This window comes from Amblyomma americanum, chromosome 8 (assembly GCF_052857255.1).
Source record: "Amblyomma americanum isolate KBUSLIRL-KWMA chromosome 8, ASM5285725v1, whole genome shotgun sequence".
Classification (NCBI taxonomy): Eukaryota; Metazoa; Arthropoda; class Arachnida; order Ixodida; family Ixodidae; genus Amblyomma; species Amblyomma americanum.
The window spans coordinates 22,914,960-22,941,978 of NC_135504.1; the positions used below are offsets into that span (position 1 = coordinate 22,914,960).

The 27,019-nt window shown below is 48.6% G+C and overlaps 2 protein-coding genes across 2 annotated transcripts in view; one reads left to right on the forward strand and one right to left on the reverse strand.

The window, feature by feature from the left end:
* LOC144101102 (cerebellar degeneration-related protein 2-like) overlaps nucleotides 1-11,116 on the reverse strand; it is a 138,502-nt gene extending 127,386 nt beyond the window's left edge. The window contains exon 1 of the mRNA XM_077634116.1: nucleotides 10,743-11,116. Within this exon, the coding sequence (XP_077490242.1) occupies nucleotides 10,743-10,839 (97 nt within the window). The 5' untranslated portion in view covers nucleotides 10,840-11,116. The remainder of the gene's footprint in view (nucleotides 1-10,742) is intronic.
* A 256-nt stretch (nucleotides 11,117-11,372) lies between these two features.
* On the forward strand, nucleotides 11,373-20,379 carry LOC144101105 (THO complex subunit 4-like). Its single transcript, XM_077634125.1, has 5 exons — nucleotides 11,373-11,712; nucleotides 12,727-12,891; nucleotides 14,355-14,502; nucleotides 18,509-18,644; nucleotides 19,688-20,379. The coding sequence occupies exons 1-5, from the start codon at nucleotides 11,500-11,502 to the stop codon at nucleotides 19,794-19,796; spliced, it is 771 nt and encodes a 256-aa protein (XP_077490251.1). The 5' UTR covers nucleotides 11,373-11,499; the 3' UTR covers nucleotides 19,797-20,379.
* Nucleotides 20,380-27,019: the final 6,640 nt, after the last annotated feature.

Below are 27,019 nucleotides of genomic sequence, written 5' to 3' on the forward strand. Positions count from 1 at the left end.
GGGCGGGACCCCACTCAATGCCTTGCCGACGGCGGCTCTCTTTTGTCTACGGGCGCCGCCGCCGTACACAGACTTTAACGAGCTCGACGCGAAGCGAAAGCAAAAGCGTGCGAACACGCCGAAGGCGTCGACACGCGAAGCAGCGGTGCCCGGGAAGTGATTGCGTAGAACAAAAAGGAAGAAGCAGCTGACTGTATAATAACGGTCAGCACAATGTTTCACAAATCGGCCGGGTGGAGGCGCGCGCACTACTTGCGTCACGCTTGCGATGCAGGTAGGGTTCAATCGTGGCCGGAATTCCGAATAGAAGGACCGGCGCGAAGGCTTCCGCGAGGTCAGCGTTGCATTGAGCATGTGGGAAGAATGGGTGGCTACTTTGTAAAGCAAGCTCGACTATGGTAACAAGAGGGCGAAACAACGGCAGTAACGGAGCGTACTCGCAGTTGGAAGGCTGGATCCATTTAGCAAAACGTGTACGATGTTACCGTTACCGGAGTACCGGAAGCCCGTTTATCTGCAGTGCGCACGCGCTGATTGGTCCCGACGCCATCGTTACGTGGCGCCATCTGGATGCATGCATGCGCATTAAGAGCGCGCGGGCTTCCACTACTCCGGCAACGGTAACATGGTACGGTATGCTAAGTGTCTACTATTGTCAAACCGCTAAACACAAAAACACTAAAAAGAGCATGAATAAGCATGAATGAAGGTGAAGAAAGAAAAACCAGATTCGTTCGGAGCGACTTAGTTTGCGTCTAATGTAGCACGTCTTTCGTGCTTTGTATGAAAAGAAGTCGAGTGTTGGTTAGAGATTTTAGTCACAGGACACGCCTAAAACAGGGAACAGAAACAAGATGTTCTGGCTCCTGAACGAAAACCTTGCTCGCAAATTTACGAAATGTTGCATTTTTGTTTATGCGGTCGGGCTCCATTTCCCACCTTTTAGGCAGGAAGGAATGATGAATGACCAAATGACTGACTTTCTTCGCTTTTTTTGCGTGCATGGGTGGACACTGTAATCCCGTTTTAGGAATTTTAGCAGCGTGCGAGAAGCACATTGTCAGGAACACAAGAGCAAAAAGTACAAACTAAATATGTACTAAGCTGAAAGAAGGAAAAGACAAAAAGCACAAATTACTCGAGTAAGATATTGTCGGCTTAGTTGGTGTAATTCTTCGAACATGGTAGAGTTAAGTGAAAAACGCACACAAGATAAGCCCCGCCGCGGTGGCTCAGTGGTTAGGGCGCTCGACTACTGATCCGGAGTTCCCGGGTTCGAACCCGACCGCGGCGGCTGCGTTTTTATGGAGGAAAAACGCTAAGGCGCCCGTGTGCTGTGCGATGTCAGTGCACGTTAAAGATCCCCAGGTGGTCGAAATTATTCCGGAGCCCTCCACTACGGCACCTCTCTCTTCCTTTCTTCTTTCACTCCCTCCTCTATCCCTTCCCTTACGGCGCGGTTCAGGTGTCCAACGATATATGAGACAGATACTGCGCCATTTCCTTTCCTCCAAAACCAATTATTATTATTATTATTATTAGATAAGGCACATGACAAGCCCTGTCTAAAGACGTGCAAAATACAAGCAATAGAAAGTATAAATGCATAAATACAAAATACGCGCAGGTGAAGCTAGAAAGAACTAATGCCACATTTAATCCAGGGTGCGATTACGTGAGGTGTGAAATTTTTTTTCAGGTTTTGGCAGCAAAACGACCTTTTTAGCAACGTTAGTTAACTCAATTATTGTTCGAGAAAAGAAAGAGCACCAAGTTTGTTCCCGAGAACAGCGCAAGGACCACACAAAGCGTTTGTGTATAGCGGCTCGCAGCTTCGGCGCGCTTTTTTTACTTCGTCTGCGCAACAGTTCCACGTACACGCTGGCAGATGGCATCCGGAAGCAGTCCGCGCATGCGCAGACAAGCGCGGCAGCAGGCCTCTCAATGCGCCGCCTAGACGTTTCGGGGAACAGGCGCTCGGGTGCGCGTTCCCATTAACTGTGTACGCCGCCGTATGCGTCACAGCCACTACCAACATCAGCGGCAACAGGTAGCTGGCGCCGCGTTTTCTGTATATTTTAAGTGGCTGCCCCAACAAAGATGCATTTGGTCGCGCTGATTCCATCTCGTCGAGAGAGATAGTAAAGTACGCAGGTAATTTAAGTTTTTTTCTTTCTTCAAGCCCAACCAATGTTTCTTCTACATAAACACTACTCCTCAAACTCCAAGCCATAATTTTCCAGGAATATTTCGCAAACACACTTACAGGGACACGGATGCATGTGCGAAACATTCCTGGAAAATTATGGCTTGGAGTTTGAGGAGTAGTGTTTATGTAGAAGAAACATTGGTTCGGCTTGAAGAAAGAAAAACTTAAATTACCTGCGTACTTTACTATCTCTCTCGACGAGATGAAATCAGCGCGACCAAACACACTTACAGGGACACGGATGCACCCGCCGCGGTGGCTCAGTGGTTAGGGCTCTCGACTACTGATCCGGAGTTCCCGGGTTCGAACCCGACCGCGGCGGCTGCGTTTTTATGGAGGAAAAACGCTAAGGCGCCCGTGTGCTGTGCGATGTCAGTGCACGTTAAAGATCCCAAGGTGGTCGAAATTATTCCGGAGCCCTCCACTACGGCACCTCTCTCTTCCTTTCTTCTTTCACTCCCTCCTTTATCCCTTCCCTTACGGCGCGGTTCAGGTGTCAAACGATATGTGAGACAGATACTGCGCCATTTCCTTTCCCCAAAAAACCAATTATATACACGGATGCATCGCAATGCGCTGAGCAGGCAGCAGCAGCACATAGACCGATTCACGCGTGGCGTCGCGGTGATGAGAAGACTCCTACGGAGAGGCTTGTTTGGGACCGCGCCCTGGGGCAAACCGGAAAAGTGAACGCATTACCAAAAAATAATGGACTCTGGACGACCACAGTACCTTAGTTAATCGCAGCGCTCTCTGCGAAAGGCGCCGGGAGGTGGCGCCAGTCGCCGTGCACCTGCAGTCACACGCGGCCTCGAGAAATGTGAGGCCGGGGACTTCCCAAGGGTTTCACCTCACGTAACAACGGGGTAAGAAATAACGCACAAGGAATATAAACACGGTGACGCAGGTAGGTCAGATGAATCAGAGTGCCTTGTTCACCGGGGAACAATGGGGAACTGTGAAAGCCCACCAAGAAGAAAAAACAGATGGTGGAAAGAGTGTGGAGAAAAAAAAAACGAAGCACGCGCAGATACAAAGCGCAGCCGGTACACTATAATACAGCCGAGCGCGACTATTTGCTCGGCGAGACACCGCGCAGGGCATTGTTCGGCACCGAAAAGCGCAGCTACCGACGTCTGTCCCAGAAAAAAAAAAGTGTGTGTGTGTGTGTGGGGGGGGGGGGGGGGGATAGGGAGAGAGACAGCGGCGAGGGAGCTAGGACAACTGGACATCAAAAACAAGCCGCTCGCAGACAACTCTTGCGACATGCCCACAGCTACGGAGTAATGGCAGGCATCATCTGCGTCCAGTAATGCTCAGCCTGGCGGGCGCTTTTCCGAACTGGTGCAAATTGAAAGAGCTTCTGCAACAGAAAAAAAAAACATGATTTTTTTTTTCTTCGCGCTAATACGCCCATGTGCTGTGCGATGTCAGTGCACGTTAAAGATCCCCAGGTGGTCGAAATTATTCCGGAGCCCTCCACTACGGCACCTCCAATTCTTCCTTTCTTCTTTCACTCCCTCCTTTCCCCCTTCCCTTACGGCGCGGTTCAGGTGTCCAACGATACATGAGACAGATACTACGCAATTTCCTCCCCCCCCCTAAAAAAAACAATTATTATTTTTTGCATGTTTCCTCTTCGCGTGAAAGCGTTCCAAGTTAAGCTTCCATCAAGCATCGAGCTTAGTGCTATGACAGCATATTCTCACATGAACGACACGTGAACCGAATAGCGCGTGTAGCCAGCCATGAAACGAATTGTTCCCGGCGCCGTAGCTTGCAATCATCCACTGCTAACTGACAGCTATACGACTCGTTTGTTTTTTTCCATTCAACAATGTACCTTTCGTTCTGCTGCAGTTCAGGCTGCTGGGCATAAGGGCGTACTTTAGGGGTACACTAGGCCTACAAGAGAGCGGGGGGGGGGGGGTGATTAAAGAGGGCGCCGCTGAGTGGCGCAACTGGCTCTTAGCGCACATTGTGCCTGTCCACCTCGACGGGCTACAGTATTACGTCACTCCGTCCGCAACTTTCTCATCTCTGACAAGCGCAGCAGCGCTAGAGCGATTTATCGCCTCCATTACGGCGAAACCAGTCAGCTGCTACAGTCCCCACTGCAGCGACGCACGGGGTTTTCAACAGTGACAAGTGGACGTGGATCAAGGGCCCGCCGCACCTGCAAGCGCAAATGCCAGGCAGCCAAAGAACCTCTCGCAACGCGTGGACGGGGATGTTAAGCTGTGCCGTGCTTGCTCTGTCTCTCTCAATCACTCGATCACATTGTTTCTACTCCCTTTCTTCTTCATTCCCCCTTTCTCCTTGCGGCGCCGACAAACTTGAACCTTTAAAAGGCCACGCATCAAGGCAAGAGAACGCTTGAAGCCAGTTCTTTTATGAACCGTACTCGTCCCGTGATTCCCACGGCAGATGAACTGCCATACGCTTCTGCAGACAGCTGCGCTGGACTTCGCTCTAGCGGTTAAGCATATCAAACTTTATGGGACCTACTTGGAGATACTTTAGCTACTCGCATGATAGCGGCATCTAGTGACAGGGATCCCAGTCGGTCCCCCTTTCCCCTCCCACTTGTCCCGTCTTCACGGTTCCTGGTTCCCAGAACAAAGAACGGGTTTTTATGGAGGAAAAACGCTAAGGCGCCCGTGTGCTGTGCAATGTCAGTGCACGTTGAAGATCCCCAGGTGGTCGAAATTATTCCGGAGCCCTCCACTACGGCACCTCCTTCTTCATTTCTTCTTTAACTCCCTCCCTTATCCCTTCCCTTACGGCGCGGTTCGGGTGTCCAACGTTATATGAGACAGATACTGCGCCATTTCCTTCCCCAAAAACCAATTATTATCGGAATACTCTCACCCAGCGCCACCAGGTGCCGCCTCTGCATGCGCCTGCATCGCAGCCTTTCTCTTTCATGTGACGTCATCTGGTCGGCCACGTCAGTCAGCTGGGAGCCTCCACAGCTGTCTACGCTCGCTCTCCGGTCGCGGGCCAGTTAGACGAAGACGAAGAGGCGTTGTGCGAAGAACCTCGACGGGCAGCTGAGGCGCAGAACACGGGCAAACTACGCCGCAGCAGCGCTTAACGGTCTAACTGCGATCTCGGGAAACGGCTACAGGGCGGGCGCCATAACTGCCGGTGCCTCGAGAAATCAGGCGTCGACAAACGCAACAGCTATATTCCCCTAAACGAAACACTATGCAAAACATGTACGTACGCCTATATGGGAGTGAAAGAAAGAGTAGGTTGTCTGTGAAGTTCGCTGAACTTTCCGTGGCGCCATTCAGTCTCTTCGTCGCGAGGACTCAGGGGGACGGACACCCGACGGGGACTCGGCGGCGTCTGTATTGTGGTCGGCGCGTCGCCAAAAAAAGGGACTCGTCCTGTCCCCGTCTCCCCTTTTTGCAGCGAGTGTCTTTGTGTTCTTCGCGCAGTCAAGGGCGTAACCCTTCTTGAAGAAGCTTTGGAAGATACCGCGGTCGACATGTGTGTGGAGCCAAAAGGGTTGCCGAGCTTCGGGCATGCGGGAGAGGCACTTCGTAGAATCAAGTGACCACGAAGTGCTTATTCCCTTGACGACTGTTTTTTTTTTTTTCTGTAGAGAACCGAACGTCTTGAGTGATCGTTCCTTAGGATTAATTTTGTTTCGCATGCGTGCACGTACATGTGCGAAAGAGAAAACAAATGTCAAGGTTAGGAATGTAGCAACTTCTGCGCGGTGGGAAATGGTAGTGGTGTTCATGCTGTTTGTGTGTTGGCTGCAAAACCTCCTTTCCCGAATGTTTGGTTGGTCGAGGGAATCTCAGAGTTTCGGCCTTCCTTTCCCCGACCATTGATTAGTTGGTATTCTTTCCCCAATCTGTGATTATAGTTCACGGAGACCTTATTTTCCTTTCCCTAACCACTGATTGGTGAAGAGGGTCGCTTGTTAGCTTATTGGCTGCTGTCCCCGCTAAGGCGGAGACAGAGGGGTTAAAAGTAAGCGCTCTGGGTTGAACCGGAGCTGAATTCGTCTGATCAACGGTTTAGTCATGTTGTGAATAGTTTTCTCTTTACTCAAAACGCTAAGGCGCCCGTGTGCTGTGCGATGTCAGTGCACGTTAAAGATCCCCAGGTGGTCGAAATTATTCCGGAGCCCTCCACTACGGCACCTCTCTCTTCCTTTCTCCTTTCACTCCCTCCTTTACACTTCCCTTACGGCGCGGTTCAGGTGTCCAACGATATATGAGACAGATACTGCGCCATTTGCTTTCCCCCCAAAACCAATTATTATTATTATTAATTTCTTCTTGTTTTATTTATGTTGTAAATAAATAGTTAACCTTCTCCTTTCCTCGAGTAACGTGAATGTTTGCGAGTTAGAACCACCAAGTTATCAAGAAACCCCGATTTCATCATCAACAAGGTGTTTCCTCTCATCGCCACCTGGAGCAGAAACTCAACTCTGTCCTCTTGCATAATACTCCTTTGAACTAGAGTACAACTTACTCCTTTTTACTCATTTCTGTTTAGAATATAATAATAATAATAATAATAATAATAATAATAATAATAATAATAATTGGCTTTTGGAGGAAAGGAAATGGCGCAGTATCTGTCTCATATATCTTAGGACACCTGAACCGCGCCGTAAGGGAAGGGATAAAGGAGGGAGTGAAAGAAGAAAGGAAGAAAAAGGTGCTGTAGTGGAGGGCTCCGGAATAATTTCGACCACCTGGGGATCTTTAACGTGCACTGACATCGCACAGCACACGGGCGCCTTAGCGTTTTTCGTCCATAAAAACGCGGCCGCCGCGACTTGGCTATTAGCAACGATCACGAAGCTACACCCTCAAGCTGGTCACGCCTCCCAGCACACTTCTCGGAACGCCCTCCTCCACCATCTCGTGGAAACAATGCGCATGTCAAAGCTTTACTCTCCTTTTGGCATTCCATTGACAGCGCTGCACTGGGCGCCTCAGTTCACGGCTGACTGACAGGTTTCGAGCCACGGGGCAGGGCGTACAGCTCTTCAGACTATGCACTTTCAAGGTGCGCCCCTTTATGGAACCTTTGAACTGACTTTCAGGCGTGCTGCAGACAAACCTATTCCAATGACGCTCCCCTATCTTTCACAGCCTTCTTTTTGTTCTTCTCTGCTGATGTCAAGTCTCTAACAGCTGTATCCATTTCCTTTCTTCTTCGTTTTAGACTGAGTCGCGCTATATTCCGCCATTAAATTACCTACATCCTGTCGGCCCGTGTGCTCCGCTTCGTGCGACGTGATGTACCGTCAACTTCTGGATCGAAAAGCCAATCTTCGCTTGCGAAGAATAATTTCGTCGAAACGAAAACTAAAATCGTAGACTCTGCGTTCAAAAGTGAAAATGTGAACAAGGAGGAGGAAAGGCTCAGGGTGCTCGCCAACGTTTCGACAGGAGGACTTGTCTTCGTCTTGGTAGAGCGTTCATCAATGGCAGTGCTTAAACAGGGCCTTCACTCCAAGGAGGAAGGCCCGGTGAGGGGCCTAACACCCTTCCCACCCTCCTCCCCCTCACCGGGCCCTCCTCCTTGGAGCGAAGGCCCTGTTTAAGCACTGCCATTGATGAACGCTCTACCAAGACGAAGACAAGTCCTCCTGTCGAAACGTTGGCAAGCGCCCCGAGGCTTTCCTCCTCCTTGCTCACTTTGTGTGTATAAAGAAACCATTCACCTGACATCTCTCTACCGTGCCGTTCAAATGGGCAGGTCAAAGGATGGCTTGCCACCCTCTCAACGAACTGAGCTTGCTTCGACTTCGACAACGACGGTTGTCAATTAGTAAGGCTAATTGTTGTTCTGCTGGCGTAACGAGGACCAAGAGCCTGCCGTGCCCTCACCTCGTATACACTGTTTGTCTACCGTTCCTCATCACCGGCCCCACGGGAACACATGTACAGGACTTATGCACTCCACTGCACTGCAACTTACGCACATCCATTGACCAGACTTAAAGTGGGTCAGGCTAAAGAGTAACTCATAGAACGTCTTCCTGGGCGCTCGGCTATGTGGACATAAAGCGTTCAAATTACGTCACCCTGCCGTATATACGCACATGGCTTAGGCCATAAAAAAAATGCCAACAGCGTATCTGGCGACAGCTCCTACAGCCAACTCGTTTATCTCTCATATCTTTGCAAGCACTACCCGACAGTCAAGATGGAGTGCCAACAAAAGCACCGTTATCTGGACATCAGGCTCCAAGCAGTAAGTTGTAACTTGTAACCCGTTCGATCTTCCAGGCACCGGCAGGTTCCGTTAGAGTCGGAGCCCAATTTCGAAGCTCAACCATGCCCGCCAGTTACGGCAGTATCCTTTTCCCAACAACTACACCGACGAGGTGTACGAGTAAACGGTCTTTCAGCGTCTCCGCATCGCAGCAATCAGCGTCACGCCGTCGCCGATCAGATATTGGCGCCGTCCCGGATATAAGCCGCAGGCCCCGCAGTATACGCATACGGAAATGGTGGCTGCGCGCTCCCGCGGATTTCCCTACGCTCCGCAGTATTGCGTGTGCCCGTTTCGATTTAGATACGTGCGGGCACGGCCTTCGCCTGTGCCTGAGGCCTCCGGCGGAGACTTCCTTTTAGCACCCGGCGGCGAGGCCGCACGCTTTGCTCCGTGCTTGCTCGAGTCTCGAAAGCGGCACCGTCGGCGGAGAAGGGAACTTCCTTGTGCCGCCACCTCTGTAGAGTGTAGTCTCAAACACGTTCACGGTTGATGGCAGTGCTAACACAGCGTGCAAAGCGAATGGTCTGCCCCTTATTGCGTTTCAACCGTACTTTGGTTTGTATACCGTTAGCAGTGTTGAAACAAGCAGCCGCTTGAATATAGGAAAGCGGAGAAAGGACACATACACACTATCCGTCCTTTCCTCAGGTACGCAGCTGTGTTTGCGCGCAGCATTCTTCATTGCGCGCAGCTAATACGACCAAAGGTCTACACTGGTAAGTAGTCATTCTTGCGTGCGGTCATTAATTTTGCTAGATTCGTTCAGGTTCATAGAATGATGTGCCAAGGTTGTAAAGCGCTAAATCCCTTCTGCTGTATTGGGGAGAAAAAGAAACAAACAAACAACTGCCACCTCGGAACTCGAAGACAATCCTGTGCCTTCCTTTGAGACTGCAACTGGAATAAGCCTTGTGAATGTCTAGGGGCAAAAAAAGTCACGGCTCGTTCGTTATAGCGAAAAATTCGTAAATTCGCGGTCAGACGTTGAGCAAAAATAAATAAATAAATACAAGCGCGAGCCACGAAGCAACGGTATGGCTATAGGCTCGAGTTAGCTGGGTATGACGTCATCAAGGAGAAAGACGCGGCAGCGGTGACGTCGAGGCCTGCTCGCGACACTGCAGGCGGAGTCGGAAGGGCGGGAAAACGGAGCGGCAGCACGGCTTGTTCCAGCGCGCAGACGAGCGACGAATGCGAGACAAAAATAAACTACAAATACGAAAAAAAACAAGCAGACCGTAAAGAGGGGGATAAGAATCGCACAGACGGTCGGCGGCGCTACAGCGCGCAAACAGATGGACGCCGATCGCATACTAAGCACGCGCATTCCTGAAGACTCCGCGCTACCATCGCGAGAGGCTCCCACGGCGCTGATGGCTGTACATCGCATGCCTCTACAGAGGCGAACGCACTCGAGAGCGAATGCACCAAAAACACAATATCGCAGCCCGTCGAACCGCAACCCCATTTATTTCTCTTCTTTACTTTCTCTTTCCGACGGGCAAGGGACGTAACAGCTGCCCGCGCCGGAAAGACGGAATGGATATAACATCTCTCTCTATTAAGTTATTTGGGATCTTTTTGAAGTTTTTAAACTATAGAATTATCACATGAAGTGTAAAAATGCAGGCTGAACGCGGACACTTGCTAACAGGACTCATTTCTACATGATCTGTCCGAAGTGAACTTCAGTTGAAAGTGTTCGACGACACACAATAGCATTAAGAGGCTTTTCCGATAATCATTATCGCCAATTACTCCTTAACTTTGTTATGCCTCGGATAGGAGGTTATGATCTGTTACATCGCACGCCGGTAGCATGCAAAAAAAAAAAAAAGGAGCTCTTGTTTTCAGGTTCTGTGCGAGCACGGTTAAGGACAGCCCAGTTACAAGAAAGCCTAACCGCGATTGCAGTCACGCAATCGTGCTGACACCGTAGCGACACAGCCAGCTGTCAAGTCTGTTCTCACCTCACCATACCACCGTGTCTCAAGCTGGTCACAGCAAGCGCAACTGACAGTTTCCGATCAGCGGAGACGAGGAAGACGATCGCCTTTACGATAAACAAAAAAAAAACAAGCGGGCGATTTCCTTTCCTTTTTCGAACTGCACCAACGATCGCAGTGAAAACCTTCCAGACGAAGCCGGAAAAGTACTGCGTCCGAGTTTGCAGGTTAGGCCTACAGGCGTGCAACCGTGCCAGGAGCCAGCTGAGCACGGAGGAACGGATCTCCAAGCATGCGGTTACCACGGAACGCTCGAAGGGACTCACCCGTCTCGTACCACTCTTGCGTGCCGTCGGTAGAACTCGTGCTGGGGGCTCGCGACAGCTTGTCGCCGCTCTCTGGACCGTCCTTGTCCGATTTCATAATTGCATCCAGTCGCGCACAACTCACTGACGGATGTCGCGAGGAAAACAGCACTCAGCGTAGCAGTGCTGCTGCGGTGGTCCTCGCTTGATCGACCCACTGCGCTGCCGGAATGAATTTCATCGGGCTTCTGTTGATGTGGCCAGCCGGTCGAACTGGCATATTGGAAGCCGGCGGCGATTCCGCCTTTACACGAAACAAAAGAACCGCATAACTGGGGCAAATACGACCGCCAAACACGCAATCACATCCACGAGCAGACGGTTACAATTTCTGCGGCATTTTCGTTCGCTTTTCATTTTTCTTGTTTCAGAACATGGTTGCTAGCCGACAAGCAAATATTCGCTAATGTGCACAATAAAACAAAAACAAACTAACTGATTTGAACGTTTATTTTTAATATCCACATTAAAAAAGTATAATAGTCATGTTTTAAAGTTTGTTGTTATTTATTATAACTTTTTATGCAATTAAGCTTTCTGCGACACGAGGCGCTGCAATCGCTTGCGTTCCTTCCCAGAATGCCCTGCGTTGGTTTTGTTGTCCGCCATAACTGGAGACCGTTTTTTTTTCTTGAGCGGTTCGGAAGCGTTTCCCCGTCGTTTACAAGGCGAGTAGTGGGTCGTTCGTCGAACGAGTCGCCAAATATCCAGCGTCACCATGGCGGACAAGATAGACATGTCCTTAGACGACATCATCAAGATGAACCGGAGCCAGTACCGGACGACGCGGGGCCGTGGCAGGGGCGCCGGCCGAGGCCGAGGCGCGGGGGGATTCTCGGGACGCGGGTCTGCACGTGGATTTGGAGCCGGCGGTGGAGCCGTCCGAAGAGGCACACTCAGAGGACGGGCTCGTCAGCAACCTTACGCCAGGGTAAGCGAGACACTTTCTATCTGTGGCGTTCTCGCTGTGTGAACCGATTCGTTCCCATTTGGCATCTCAGGCGCGCCAAAAGTGCTTCCTCTGTAAGCCTTTGTCATTGCTTCATTGAAACTGCGTCGCTCGCCGGCTCGCTTACTGAATTAGTGTTAGGCGAACTGGCTGTAGATGCGGAGCTATTCGACGGCGCTTTTTTTTTATATACGTCACCACGCGTGCGCTAAACTTGTCCTGACCTGTTCGAGCTAGCCACGACTCCGTTTTTCCGCACGTATCGCTAGTTTTGCGTCGTCCGTCGCGTGACTGTTGCAGAGTTGGTCGTTTCGGATTGTGGGGCAACTCTCGGGCCTCTTTAGCGGTTGCTCGTTACGACGGAAGACGCGTTGAAAATGCTGCCAGCATCCCGCACGATGTGCCAGTGCGATGGAACGCGTCATGACTGAGAGTAAACACTGCATGGCGCGTCGTTTTAGGACGCGAGGTCAACGAAATTCTATTCCGTTCGGTTTTGTGCACTAGGGCACCTGTCGGTAGTCCTCGTTCCAGAATAAGTGGTAATGGAAAATCCAGGCTCCCTCTAGCCGCCGCGGTGGCTGGGTGGTTACGGCGGTCGAATTTCGATGGAGGAGTAATTCTAGAGGCCCGTGTGCTGTGAGATGTCAGTGCACGTTAAAGAACCCCAGGTGGTCGAAATTTCCGGAGCCCTTCACTACGGCGTCTCATAGTCTGAGTCGCTTTGGGAAGTTAAACCCCCATAAACCAGGTTCTCCCTACTGTGATTATTTATCTCGAACTGAAATTTGCTGAACTCCATAAGTCCGGGGGGTTTAAATCTAGCCGAAGTTTTCCCGGGACTGCAGACGAAAATGATGTGTGCCATTTTTTTGGAACAGGATGACGGGAGTTGTTAAACACGCATTATGGCCCCAGTAAACAGCCTTTGTTGTCACATTTTTGCTGTGGTGTAGCATGCAACTAAGCTTTTTTTTCCCTCTTGGCTGCTTGCAGGGCTTTACACAAACTAAAGAGATTCCAGACCGATGGCAGCACGACATGTACGACGGAGTTGGTGCACGACGCGCCCTGACAGGCGGCCTCGGAGGTGCTGGAATGGGCCCCTCCAAGCTGCTTGTCTCTAACCTCGACTATGGGGTGTCCGACGCCGACATCAAGGTGAGCATAACGTCCCGTGTTGGCAGGAGCCTGCTGGAAATGCTGCTTTAAAGAGGTCTCGAGTTTATCATTTGTGTGGTTCTGTGAGGTTGCAGCGCCAACCATGTATGCACCTGGCTTTACGTTTCAAGTGGGATTGACAAAACTAAGTCATACTCCAAATTTTTCGAAAAAAGTTGCAGAGAAGGGGGCTTGCACTAAAGCACACATTATGGAAGTCTTAGTTCAGTCAGCCACTGCTAGTCAAAAGGCTGCCACTTGAGATTCGGTGTCACTTGACAGTCAAGAATGACTTCAATGTGATGGGAATATCGATAATTGTGGACAGCATCTGGAACAGTGTTCTTTGGGGGTGCATCTGTAATGTCAATTTGTAAAGTGATTGTGATAGCTGAAGCAGCGAGGAATAGATAGGCTTCACACCACTTTACAGGCGCCATCGTTGGGCGCACGGGAGACTAAGCAGGAAACGGTCCTTCGCCCCCACACCCACTCCCTATGACACTGGGCCAGAGGACAGTCACCCCCTTCCTGCTCGGCGTCTGCTGCATGGCCATAGAAAGTCACCAGTGGATTAGGCAAATGGCCACGCTTTCGCCGCTCTTTCTGGACCCAAGGGTGACGCCAATGCAACTATGTATAGTAATGTTCTTCAAGTGAATCAGCATTATTCTGAGTGTGGGTGGCAGGTGGTGGAGTAGTGCATTAGCTGGTTTCAGCAGCGGGCCACAGGCCTGCCTCGCGTAACCGCTGAACCCTGTCCAGGTATGAAGAGAATGTCCTACATGAGGAAATGCAAAATTGTAAGGTGTGGAGCTTGTCTTGAAGCGACACTTTGGCTGTGAGAGACGCCTAGTATATTCTCCCAGGGCGTAAACTGGGTCACAAGTTACTTTTTTCCTTTTCAGGTGTTCAGGATGAGAATTTTTTTCTGCGTACAGCAAAGCTTGCTTGCACTGACTCCTCGTGCTTGTTAGAGAACTCCTCACGAGGAATGAAAACAGTGCGGTTTTGATTATACTCGCTAGATAGTGGCGCAGGCTGTAATAGTAGCAGAGAACTATCTCCCAAACCTTCAGTTGTTGTCACACTGTCGATTTCGTTGACCCGTCATATGGGGCATACAAAAGAACAGAAAGTTGAACTGGTCGTAAGTCTTCTGTTCTGATATCACGTAATTTGGGCCATATTTTCCAATGGTGGGCTTAGGGAGGACATAGAATGATTACATTGGCATCACAGTGGCTATCATGTCAGTTTTCCAGGACCTTGGCAGGCATGCATGTGTTTATACATTCTCCTTATTGTCACTATCCCCATGCAAGCCATGCATGATTTCACATGCAAGCCATTTATTGCTGAATGTTCAGTTTCCCGAAGTAGTGGTTGCATCTGCTAGCTCATACTACTCATGTGAGGATCCTGTGTGTTGATCAGTTGTTTTTTTTTTTTCCAAAATGCAGGAATTGTTTGCAGAGTTCGGACCTCTGAGGAAGGCAGCTGTCCATTATGATCGCTCTGGCCGGTCCCTGGGCACCGCAGATGTGGTCTTTGAGCGGCGCACAGATGCTGTCCGAGCCATGAAGCAGTACAATGGCGTGCCCTTGGATGGTGAGTCTTCCACATAACCTTTGTTTTTTGTTGTTGTTGCCGAGTGTTGGCCTACTTCTAGTGATCTGAACAGACAGATTGCAGGATTTTGTTGGCCTGGTCTGGCTCTAGCCCTCGGAAGATGTGGTTTTGTTCAGTCACGTTTTTTTTTTTAAGCGAAATTTATTGCCCCAGGGCATCAATGATGGGTGAAGGTGTGATGAATGATGTAGTAGAGATTAAATGAATGTAAAAAGGTTAGCTGATTTGATGAAGTCCAGTAGAGAACGATGGTACGGTCCCTGCGTCCAGGCAATGTATGAAGAAGGGTTGTTTGGTGAAAGACCTGCTACCATTAGGTGCCGGATCCTTGTAGGATTGAGAGCTGGGCAGTCCCACGGTAAGTGATGAATGTCGGCTTCAGTGTCCTCGTGTTTACATATCGGACACCCTGGCCGAGGAAACAATTCTCGGTACTGAGACCACTTCCGAGTGACGGCTGGTGTGAGGGCAATCCTGACCCGGATCCTCCTAAGTGCAACCTCCTCTGCACGGGTAAGACCGCGGGGGAGGGTTGCCACACACGAAGGGATGACAGCACGTGTGCGGCGCCGGAGGAGTTCCTTTCTCGATGGAAGGAGGGTAAAATTGTCCAAATGAAGGAGCGGAGGCGGTGATGAGTTTGTATTCGGAAGGCGGGTCGCTAAATCTGCCTGGCTTTGATAGGTCAGCAGATCCCGTGGGACCCACTCAATACGTACTGGCTGCGGGATGAGTGCCGCGAGCTGGTGGATGTCCTGACATATCGTTGGACAGTGGCAAGATTGCAAGATTTTGTTGGCCTGGTCTGGCTCCAGCCCTCGGGAGATGTGGTTTTGTTCAGTCACGTTTTTCTGTAACGAGTATTTCCAACAAAGAAAGGGCTGCCCTGTGGAGTTGGCACAAGTCAATTGTGCAATTGAGGGCAAAAGTTTGTGGGATGTGGACGCACAGAAAAAAAAAGGTATTTCTATGCTGTTCACGTGGGCATCCTGTAGTAGTCTGTAGGTGTCCAGTTCCTTGGCTGCTAGAAACTGTAAACAATGGGTTTCCTGTGGTAGCTGAGCTGTCATTGTGTCCCTGCTGTCCAAATGTTTTCTAATAGTTTCAATCTTAAGATTGTGTCGTAGCATCAGCAGCGTAAAATTAATGGTTGCATGGCTTTAGATGGCAGTCTCTCTGGAAACTGCTCGCCGTCACCTCTGGCCATTTCCTTTTCTCCTGAGGCTTAACTCTCACTACCGTGGAAATATGGACGATTTGAAGTGTACTGAAAAATTTTTTTTGCAAGGAGTAACCAACCCAGTGCATATTGCAACACATGAAATTGTAGCTTATTAGTTACACTTCTGAAAAACTTAAACAGTGGAGCAGTGTGCACAAAAGTACTTGACACTTCTGAAAAACTTAAACAGTGGAGCAGTGTGCACAAAAGTACTTGAACATTTATTAGTCAAATGTGGCAAAAACACCGAAAAAGTGTAAAGAAAAAACAAAAATTACTGGCTGCACTAAGCACGAACCTTATTAGAGGAAAACTGGAATATACAAACTCTATCTCAAGTTTATAGCTGTCATTCCTCCAAGTTTCAGCTCTGAGGAAAAATTATTCCACTTTCCACGGCCAGTCAAGTCAGCGGTCATGACTGTGGTGCCACTGTGAAAGGGAATCGCGTGAAGATGTGAATCAGAGGTAGATTTGGCAGGTGCTGCACATAACGTTTGACCTTTGTTAATTTTTTGTTCTCCGATAGCAGAGCTTGCAATCCCTTCTTTACTCCTTTTTTTTTTTCGATTGGTGGCGAATGGATTGTATGGGCGGATTGGGAGCGCGGACTTCTAACTCATCCATACTCTAATATCTCATCCATACTCTAAAATTTGTTCAATGAGCTGCTTCCTGAAACCCAGCTGATCAAATTTTGCGTTTTGGGCAAGCTCTGGAACATCAGGATCGATGAACTTTCATTGACGTGGTTCAAAAGCGAGGACACTTTCAAGTCTTGCCAACAGATGCAGCCGCCACTGAATCCTCCTGGTCCGCTACGTGCAGAAAAACAAGCAAACGAAAAATTGATTTCGGCAAATGTTATTTGATGGCTGAAGGCCAGAATAGATGATTCCTGTATTCCAATAGAAATATAGTCGCGGCAGGTCAACAATTCCCATGTGTATGATGATTATTCCAATGGACTTCTTCATCTCTAATGGATTCACCTCTTCCCATGAGCTGTCACACCGAGCTTATGTTTGCCTGTCCGAAATCTTCATCCTAGAATACTTATTAGTGTTTTCATGCACAGTCTTTATCACCTTCGCTGTGAAGAACATCAAGAAGTCGAGAGGTCGAGCAAATCTCCGAACGCCGCTTTGCAGCAATGCGCCGGCATGGACACCTGGCCGTTGTCTCGGTTGAAAAAAACGCGACGCAACCTTGAGCATTTGGCAAACTGTCTTGGCCATATGTTGTGAAGGCCCTAAAGCAAACCACTCTCTTCAGTTACAAACCACATGCACCACAGAAAACACAGAACGATCGAAAATAAAACTTACGTGCGAATACACACTGACGTTCCAGGCTCCTGAGACGAAATCTCGCTGTCGGAACTGAAATCCGACGTTTGTACATCGTTGTCTGACTTACCACCGCTGCTTTCATCGCAAAGACTGGAACTGAAAGCGGCCGAAGCGCTCGGTGTCGAATTTCGATCTCGAGGAGCAAGTGTGGCCACGCGGACGCCATGTTTGCCGGTCGACGGTGCTGGGCCCGTTCAAAGTTTCATTTTTCACGGCGCCCCCTCATGTCGAAACACTGAAACCAAAATTTGCAATCAAAGGAACAGTTGAGCACACAAACTGGATGGCGCAGCGTGACCGAAATTGCAAAATGAATTTTCGGCGGCTGTTTCAAAATGTCAGTCATATGTGCCCGGCAGCCTATGGCGCGGTAGTGAAAGAGTTACATAATGCAAAAAAACAGCGCGAACAAACGGGGACTAGACGAAGAATACACAGGAACAATGCAAAAAAACAGCGCGAACAAACGGGGACTAGACGAAGAATACACAGGAACAAGCGCTTGTTCCTGTGTATTCTTCGTCTAGTCCCCGTTTGTTCGCGCTGTTTTTTTGCATTATGTATCACCAACTCGCCCGCTTATCTATCCTGTTGAAAGAGTTAAGTGGCTGCGAAAACAATTCCAGCTAACTTGTTTCCTTTGCAGAAATTCTTTCCGTGGATCCTTCTGGTTAGCTTGGTGTTTGGTAGCGAAAGACCCGTTAACTACTGAGAAAAATGTTTACAAGCTTTCCTGCCGCTCAACTGAGGCTTGACATCTACACCAAAAAAGACCAGTTGCCACTATTTTGAAGTTAATGGCAGGGAAGCATAGCGTTGGGGATCCCCGTATAGAAAGGTGTTGCTACTTGCAAAAACTGCCGGTGATGCTGACACCTGTGTATCATTCTTTGAGCTTCTCCAGCTTTAGAAGCTCCATGTTCAGTTAAACCATTGCCTTTATTGTTAGAATGCTATCTTATCACTACACGCCACCTTCAGTGTGCTGTCGCGAGTCCAGTTCGAATTTCCCGCCAGGCTTGATCTGGAAACGCCGGACTCCTTTCCTCTCCGCTTTTCTTCTTTCTCCCCGTGCGCCTTCACTCTCGCCTGCGTGCTTTCTTCCTCTTTACAGCTCTCTCCCGGAGTTTCATCTTGCGTAACTCGTGACTCGTTCTTTCGGCCGCGCTGCACGACTGTGGCAGCACCGCGATTTTTTTAAGCTTGTAAATGCCTGGATAAAGTTTAATTTTCCTTTTGTTTGCGACCTGTCATCTGAGGAGTGGCCGCAGCCCCAACGTGTGCCACGGAATCAGGATATTCACATTCTCCTTAGTATCTCTGTAACATGGCAGCCGGCCTTATGTTTCAGTTATCTATTGAGGTAACCCGAATGTGTGTCACAAAGGTGCACTGTTTGCCGTTTGCGTAGGCCGGCCCATGAACATCCAGCTGGTGACATCAGCGGTGGGTGCAGCGGCGTTGTCGCCAGCATCGCGGCTCGGCTACGCAGCCACAGGAGGCGGTGGTGGTGGTGCTGCTCCACAGCGCTCCCGGGGATCCTTCCGGTGAGTCAGCTGTGTTTGGTTATGTGGCTTGTGCATGCTGTGCAGGGACGGCACTCTGACTTGATGCCCAGGAGCAGCCGCTTAATTGATGCGAGGCTCAACTGCTGCATATGGTGTTGCTGGATCAGCCTTCAGGACAGTGAGGTGCATGTTGCTGCTGAAACGCTCTTCGGCAGCTATGTTTCTCGCTGAATGACCTCCAATACTGCAGCCTGGCCTGCAGGATCAGCGGTCTCAGTGGCGTGCCAATTTTGGATCAATCGCTTCCGACGACGCAGGTGCATGACAGTTGTTCTCAAAAGAAGCAACCGAAAGTTTGAATGAACCAAAGAAACAAGCCAACTTCTACGTCATGTAATGTGATGTACACATATTCAAAAGCCCATATTATTTCGTGCCGCTAAATTTTGAGCAAGTGGCATGTCACCAGTTAGCAACAGTCTGCCTTATTCTCAAGATGTGATGCCCTCTGGGGGGTGGCAAAAATTCATCGGCTACTCGTTGCAAACTAGCACGATCTGGTTTCACGAGGCACCAATTGCACCTTCGAAGTGGTGTGTGCTTGACAGCTGCTGCCATCTGTCACATGCACCTGTTGTTAACATGAACATGAAGTGGTTTACGAAACCGTGGTGAGGTAAGGTTGTCAGTACCTGTGGCACAGATTGTGTGACTGCACCACTGAACTTTCCCCTGCAGCCGAACACTACAATAGTTTTGACTGCTTTAGCCAATTGGCGAGCACCTCAAGTCTTGAGAGATATCAGAGTTCAGATATGGATCTAGATTAATCGTCTTCGCAGCAGACTGGGTGCTGCCTCTGCACAGACCAATAAAGCATTGCTCCTGAATGCTCTCTAAATGCTGATTAACTTTTTGACCTCATATCTCTCAACTGTAATGCTGCCAGGTGTATATAAATGTTGTGAAGCAACCTAAAGCGCATATGCAAGGACTTCGACTCGGTGCACACAAGATTGGGATTGCTCCGATCGGAATTTTTGTTGTGGGCGGTGCGTTTATTTCAAATGCTGAATTTCCAGGGGCCGTGGAAGAGGTAGGGGTGGCCGCGGAGGCAGCGTTCAGCGCAAGGTTCCCACCGCGGAGGAACTGGATGCAGAGCTCGACGCCTACGTCAACAAGATGGAGTGAAGAGACCAATGCAAGAGGGTGGTGATCCCAGCGACACCCCCGGCCCCCTTTCAAGAACATCACCCTTGTTTAGTGGAAGACGAGAGAGTGGGACATTTCTATTTGTTTGCGTGGCTCACACAATCAAAGCTGAAGTTTCTAGCATGGACATTCTAACTTGCGACATGCAGATATTCCATGGAGTGTTGGGAAGGAAGAGCACACCCCCAATTGCTACAGTTTTTTTTTCATGCCTATTGCTTTTGTTGTCGTTCCTGGAAACAAGCTTGCCTCATCCAAGTCATTTCTCGCACAATTGTGTTGACAACACTTTCCCTTTGCATCTCATGTTCATCATATCATTGATTGCGAGTGGCCATCTGTGGACATAGTCATTGTTCATGCGCAGCATTGCCCAAGGCTGGACAGTGTCTTGACTGGCGTTGAGGGCTTTTTAAGAATTCTGCACCCTCAACCATTAGTGCACACACTCACAAAACCATAGGTTTTTACCTCTTGGCATTGTTTGATTTGACCTGTTCTGTTGTTTTGGTATTGTGTGAGCCTTGAAAGAAAAAAATAAAATTGCAGTTGGGAAATTGCACGCTTTGTGCACTGGTTTTGCTGAGTTGAACACGGAAAGCATCTTGCCTTTTGGTGCTGAGTGTGGAGTGCTCAATGTGAATTTGGCACACAGAGTTAATTTACCTGACGATCTTTTAATGTGGCTTCAGCTTCCAAATCTCAAGCCTAGCACAGTACACAGCAGTGCAAAGTGTGTGGCAAGGTGACTGAACAGGCCCTGAGGTCGCGAACTCAGCTAGCAGGCGTTCAGCCATTACAGTTCATTACTGGAAACCTTGGCCAAATAGCATTGGTCTGTGCAGCAGGTGAAGTTCACAAATGATGCAAACCCCTCGTTCGTTCCTTGCACTAGCAGCATCATTCCCATTGCTCTGATATGCAATATGTGGTCAGCTTGGAGCAATCATTTCAGTGGGCACTTGTAGCGACAAACATTGGTCAACTGTCCAGATGTCGTTACATTCTGTACAGCTGTTTACATACAGCGTCGTAGTATACCTTGTGCCATGGCGTCCTTTGGCCATAGATGCCCTTGCAGCATAAATATCCATAATCATTAGTACACTTTTACTTCTTTGCCAAATGAAACGAGGAGGATAACGAAAGGGTAAAAAGAAGCATTTGCTGCTGAAGAAAAGCAGAAAGGGTCCATTCCACGCAGTGGTGATTGTGCCATTGGTGGGAAAATTAAGTTAAAAGAAAATCATTATTCAAGCTCTCTAAAGTACAATCTTGTTTTGGTATTCTTGCTCTAAAGGTCTTGTTTGTTTCATGTGGTGCTGACGATGCCTACGGCGGTTTCAACATTCATTTGAAAAACCATATCTGCTCACTGAGTAGCTTTCATGAATTGCATGAAATGTGAATGTTGCTAGAGTACCTTAGTGAAAAACAGCGCACAAGCAAACACAGACAGAAAGAAGGGGACAAGCGCTGAACTAGCAACTGAGGTTTTATTGAGAAGCATGGTGAAATATATACAGCACAGCATACAGCATTCAAAAAGCATATAAACAGCACATAAAAGGCGGATAAGAAGCCAGCATCCAAACTCATCGCTTAACGTCGCATAGCCAACAATTCCATCTCTTTTGTTGAAAGAAGGATAGACCGGGTGCTGGGGTGCTGACAAGAGTCCTCCGCTTTTGCTATCGCCCTAGCCTCGATAATTTCCCTTGTTATCGTGCACTTGTTTCGTGCCAGAATTTTGCAGCCGTGAAGGTCGGGTATGCAGGCAGGTTTATGATTGCAACGGTGACAGTGCTTTGCCAGAAAACCTGATGAAGTAATGGATCTTACATTGTTGTTATGCTCCAGTAATCTTTCATTAAGACACCGACCGGTCTGGCCGATGTATCTGCTTCCACACGGTAACTTAATTTCATAAACAACACCCTGTTCACATGCAACAAAAGGATTCTGGTGGTTGATTTTGCATCCAGGACGAGGCTTTTTCATTGGATTTGTCGCTTTACACAGTTTTATTAGTTTTTCTGGGGCAGAAAACACAACCTTAACATCGGCCTTCTTGGCTATTTTCTTAAGGTTGTGCGAGATCTTATGTATATAAGGGATGACCACAACTTTTTGTTTATCATCTCTTTGTCCCTTTTGTTGATTGCATGTGTTTGCTTGTGCGCTGTTTTTCACTAAGATGCAAAACCAACTAGCCCATTCAGCTGCTTTACTGGCTAGAGTACCGTATTTGCTCGTGCAATTTGAGCATCTTTTTTCTTTAAAGGGGCCATGAAACACATTTGCAGTGCATTGTTTTGCCTGTTGGTTGCATAGAATGATTTATAGTGATGCTATTAGCATCGGTCGTACCGCGTATACTGTGGTTTTTAATATTTTAATTAGCTCGCAAAACCAAATTCGTGGCGCTGACGGTGTCACCGTACAGTGGCGGTTTTTAGCAGCGGATATGACATCACTTTGTGCGAGATTGATGATTGGACAAAGAGTAAATATGCTGCAAATTGGGTTAATAACTAGAGATACGTTTTGTCAAGTTTTTGTTTTATATTACATTAACAAAACTAGCTTGTTTGCCCTAGATAAAAGTACTGTAAATCAAGTAAAACAAAAACACGCCACCAGAGGCACTGGCTACTTTTTGCATCGAAGGACTTTTCGCCTCTCTGTAAACATCCTACGACCTGGCACTAAACACTTATGGCTACTCTCTATGTATCTTCATGAGAGCGGCTTTGTGGAATCGATCCGATCAAGCCATTGCACTCTATAAGCGTTCGTTTCGGTCCCAAGGAAGGAGGCATTCGTTTCTCATTTAGCAGGCAGTGCGCATCGTCAGTTTGTGGAGAATCAGCGGGCGGTGGCGCCAGATGGCGCCACGTTCCCGTCAACAGCGCTCGCTCCTTGCACGCCGTGGCCAACCAGCGCGCTAGGAGCGACGGGCGGTGGTTGGCGACAAGCAGTAGCGGTACGCGCTATGATAAATATGTCTGCTATCTTGCGCAGGCTGTCACACCGTCGCAGTATCTCGTGCTCGAGTTCGGATCCATAAGTAAGGGAACGTCACTGATCAGTGTTCCCTTCTGCGCCGTCGACGTAACGGTGAAGCATCGCTGGGTCAGCTGGGCATTCACATGGTTGTTGTAATCATGCAAACGGCGCTGCCAGCCTTGGCATGAACGAGTTACAGAGAACAGGCGACCATGGAGTGCAAACTTCCGCCACGTGCCAAGATAGGCAGTTTTGATTGGTCGCCCTTTGTATCGTCATTGGGAGAGTGAAATGGGAATGGGAAGCTGCGCGAAAATCTAGTTGAGGGCAGCATTTTGTTTGCTTGTATTTTGAAATTTCTTTATTGAATAACTCCCGTTCCTATGCATCGATTCTCGTAATTCTTTTTGTGTCGGCATCTGAGTGACATAAAGAATCCATCTGAAGCGTAACCGGTATCCGTTCAAGCGGTGTTTCGCAGCCCCTTTAAGGGGGACACTGGTCTTTGGGACCGAAAAATGGCCCAAAAATCAATTTTTTAAAAATGACATTTTTAAAGCCTATAGTTATTTATTCTTCAACTCTACCAGTTTTGTCCTCCAGGAAATTGGTATTTTGACCATAATATTAAATTTAGATCACTGTGTGGGCTCAATTTGTGCAGGAGCAGGCAATTTAACTTTATGAAAATTTTGGACACCTGGCTGTCTCAATATGTCAATATCTCAAAGTCTAGGACAGGTAGATATATTGTTTGCTAAGGGAAGCTGAAGGCACAATGTATGCAATAATCGAAGCACAATTGTTCAATTGCGCTTCAAGAATTTATAATTTTGTAAAGTTTATCTATGCATGATATTCACACTGAGTGCTACTATTTTAAGTGCTGTAAAATTACTAATGAGGGTGAAATGAAAAAACTGCTTTGATTATTGCACTCTTTACGCACCATACTATGTAGCCATGGGTTAAGTTATTTTTTATTGAGCCATTTTTTTTGTACCGTGGTACTAAAAAGAGTAATTAAAACTAATTATCTTAGGAACTAACAAATTAAAACTGCAATTTTATATTTGAAATCAGTATAAAGAACTGAGCAAGGTGATACAGTTTCATTAGCATTGAGCTAATAGGAAAATAGGTCTAAAACCAGTGTCCCCCCTTAAGGCTTTGAAAAGGGGGTGCGCAAATTACGCGAAAATTTTGTGAACGCATCCTAAAAAACTACAAATGCCGTAATGCACAACATATACTGAGCTTGCCGCCTACACATTGACACCCCAACTTGTACCCCTCACCTGGCTCGCATTATGTAGTTCCCCGTGGGGTGAAGCGACTCCATGCTCAGCTCGGAGCAATTAACGTGCAGTGATACAATTGCAGAGCCAGCAGTTGGGAGGCAAAGGAGATAACAGGCGATAAAACGGGGCCTTTGCATGCGGCCCAGTTGACTAGCAGCAAACTGAAGAGCAAACGGCTTGCTAGGTCAAATTCTGGCACGCACACAATTGTTTGTCTGCGAAAGCAACCGCCAGTGCCAGCGAACTGGGTAAACAGTGTGCAATTCGTCCCTTTGCCACTTGCACCTTTCGCAACTGCATACAGCGAGGTGGCCGCACTGACCTTCCAAAGCTTGCCTTGCGCACATGCACTAGGATTGACACAGCAGGGAGCGTAAAATGCGCAAGTAGATGTTTTTTTTTTTTTGTAGAAACCTGAATAATAAATGAGCGGTGCGAAAATTGCGCAACCAAATATGGTATCACTTCAGTGACATGAGTCAAGAGGGATAAATGTTGACACTGGGAAACTAAAGTTGGCCACTGCACTTTTCATTTGAATGGCACCATTCAGAACCTCCAAAAACATATATCAGATGATGTTGCTCATAATGTGCCTTGTCAGTGTTTGCTCATTGACAAAAGCAGCAATTCGGGGTCCTAACGAAACAGGTTTGGAGAGGTCGCTAACATGCGACGAGTTTTATAGCTGCATCCCATCTATGCTGTAGCCATGGCTGTTGGAGTGGTGATTCGAAGAAGAGGTTGTTCTTGCGTGACAAATGCAGAGAGTGCTACTGGAGGCACTAGTATTAGTGTGCCAAGGATCCCAAGGTGTTGCATAAAAAGAAAAAAAAAATTGGCTGTGGTTTAGCTCTGGTTAACCCTAGTTTAATTGCGAAAGCTTCGTTTCCACAGCACGTCGTCTACGCAGCGTCTCATTGTGACGCTCCCGAGAACTCGAACCGGTCTCTTCCGCATTTGAAGAGACTCCGGGACGTGGCACGCCTTCATCTAGCCGCATCTTCGTTGCGACGCTTCTCGAGTTGTGCGACGCGTTCTTCTGCCATCTCTTGAGCGCGTTCTCTCTTCCTCGCTTTGTTCTTTCGTTGTTGCCTCTCTTTTCACGCTCTCCATAACGACTAGAATCCACTGAGGCGAAGCGCATATATAAGGAATGCTCGATTCTCCTGCACGAGTTCTGTTAAGTTCCGCAGTGGTGCCGTGGCGGTGCCGCGAGCGTGCAGCGCCAGTTCCAGCAGTTCAAGTGCTGCCTACTTTCAAAACGCATGGTTGAGTGCAGGCCTGGTCGTCTGCTAGCCTTGGCGTCGCCACCAAATTGCAGCCAGCAGCGTGGCAACCAAATCAACGGCCGCAAACATTCCGAACCGCGTGAAGAATTTTCAAACAGCGCATCACAGCGAAGTGTTGCCATGAATCAGCCTCGATGCAACCTTATGGCAGCTAAGCGAAACACGTGTATTCTTTTACTGAACACGACTGAGGTGTGCACGCGCCGACTTGCATATGCTAAGCTGTTGTTGCAACAATGTGCATCATGCGCTGTATGCATGTGTTTACTTTTTAGTTAACATAACCTGCTTCGAGTACTTATATAACTTTATTAGTAGAAAGGAAAGACGCTGGTTACGGGCCCGTCGAGAGTACGATGGTCGAGAGATGCAAGGTGCCGGCAAGGGTCTCCGTCGGCGCCTTCTCGGGTGGCCACTCGCGTTCCCTGAGAGTCGGCGGGCCCGTGTGAGGCACTGTTATCATCGACGAGTGGAATAATTTGAGTATATCCGCCGTTTATCGCAAAGCGCAAGCCATCGTCGCACAAGCTGTCGTCTGCTTCCATGGCGGCTGCAGCTGCACACCATTTCGGCACTGACCATTGAGGAGGTGCAGAGTTTTCCCGCACTTTTCTGAACCTGCACAACGTCTGCACTTTTTTGAAACGAATGGCGATGTGCAGACGGCGCCATCTTGCACTGCTGAAACGAACGGCGAAGCGCAGCACCGCGAGAACCAGTTCACGTAGTGTAGGCGAATCAACGGACCTATATATACCCCCCGCGAGGGGACACCTTCTCTCCCTCTACCCCAGCTGAGCACATCTGGTGGAGCGAGCGGCGTCGACGGCGGCTCAAGGTCGTTGGTCGGCTACGGCATACGGCTGAAGTGCGCGACGAGCCGAAATGGCTCGCTGGCTTGCGTAGTGTTGTTTTCACAACAAAGAGCATAAATGACTAAGTGCCTGAAAACATAAGGGCCCCTTTAAACCTCTTGTCACTGTGCTGCATGCCCAGTCTGTAGTGGAAATATTCTGAGTAGAAATCATATTTCATTGCTCTTGCTCAGGCTTCTCTAATTGTACCGTGTCGATTTAGAGGCCCAGTTTGGAATGATTCAAGGTCTTCAGTGAGTGTCTTATTTGTGGAGTCCCAGGCCTTGCAGCTTTATTCCAAAGTATGGTGCGACACAGTTTTCATAGGCAGTACTTTTCAAGATGAGCTTGCAAACATCTAAAATTCAGCATGGTGTAATAAAGGTGAAGTTTGGTGCTGTACTAGGTCTTCTGGGGAAGGGGGGGGGGGGTTCTCTCACCTGTGCCGGTATCCACTGGTGATGCAGTCGGTACAAGCTTTCCCCTGGCCTGGTGCTCGGCTTCTCTGGGTTAAAATGCTTGGAAATTGGGTCCCACCTTGTGCCTTAAAGGAGTACGGACACCTAATTTTAGTGGCATGTTTGCTTCTATACGATGATGCAGAAGACACTGCTATGCATGACTCACCATGTGGTATTTGCCTGCGACCGCTAAATAATTTTATAATCGAATTTTTCTGTCATGCTGTTCCGGTTTCAACAGCTGAACAATGGCTATGATGTCAGTTTGGTTTTATGTCACGTGAG

Coding starts and splice junctions, on each gene's coding strand:
- LOC144101105 (XM_077634125.1), top strand. CDS start 11,500: ATGGCGGACAAGATAGACATGTCCTTAGACGACATCATCAAGATGAAC. Junction 12,892..14,354: donor TGTCCGACGCCGACATCAAG/GTGAGCATAACG, acceptor TCCAAAATGCAG/GAATTGTTTGCAGAGTTCGG. Junction 14,503..18,508: donor CAATGGCGTGCCCTTGGATG/GTGAGTCTTCCA, acceptor CCGTTTGCGTAG/GCCGGCCCATGAACATCCAG.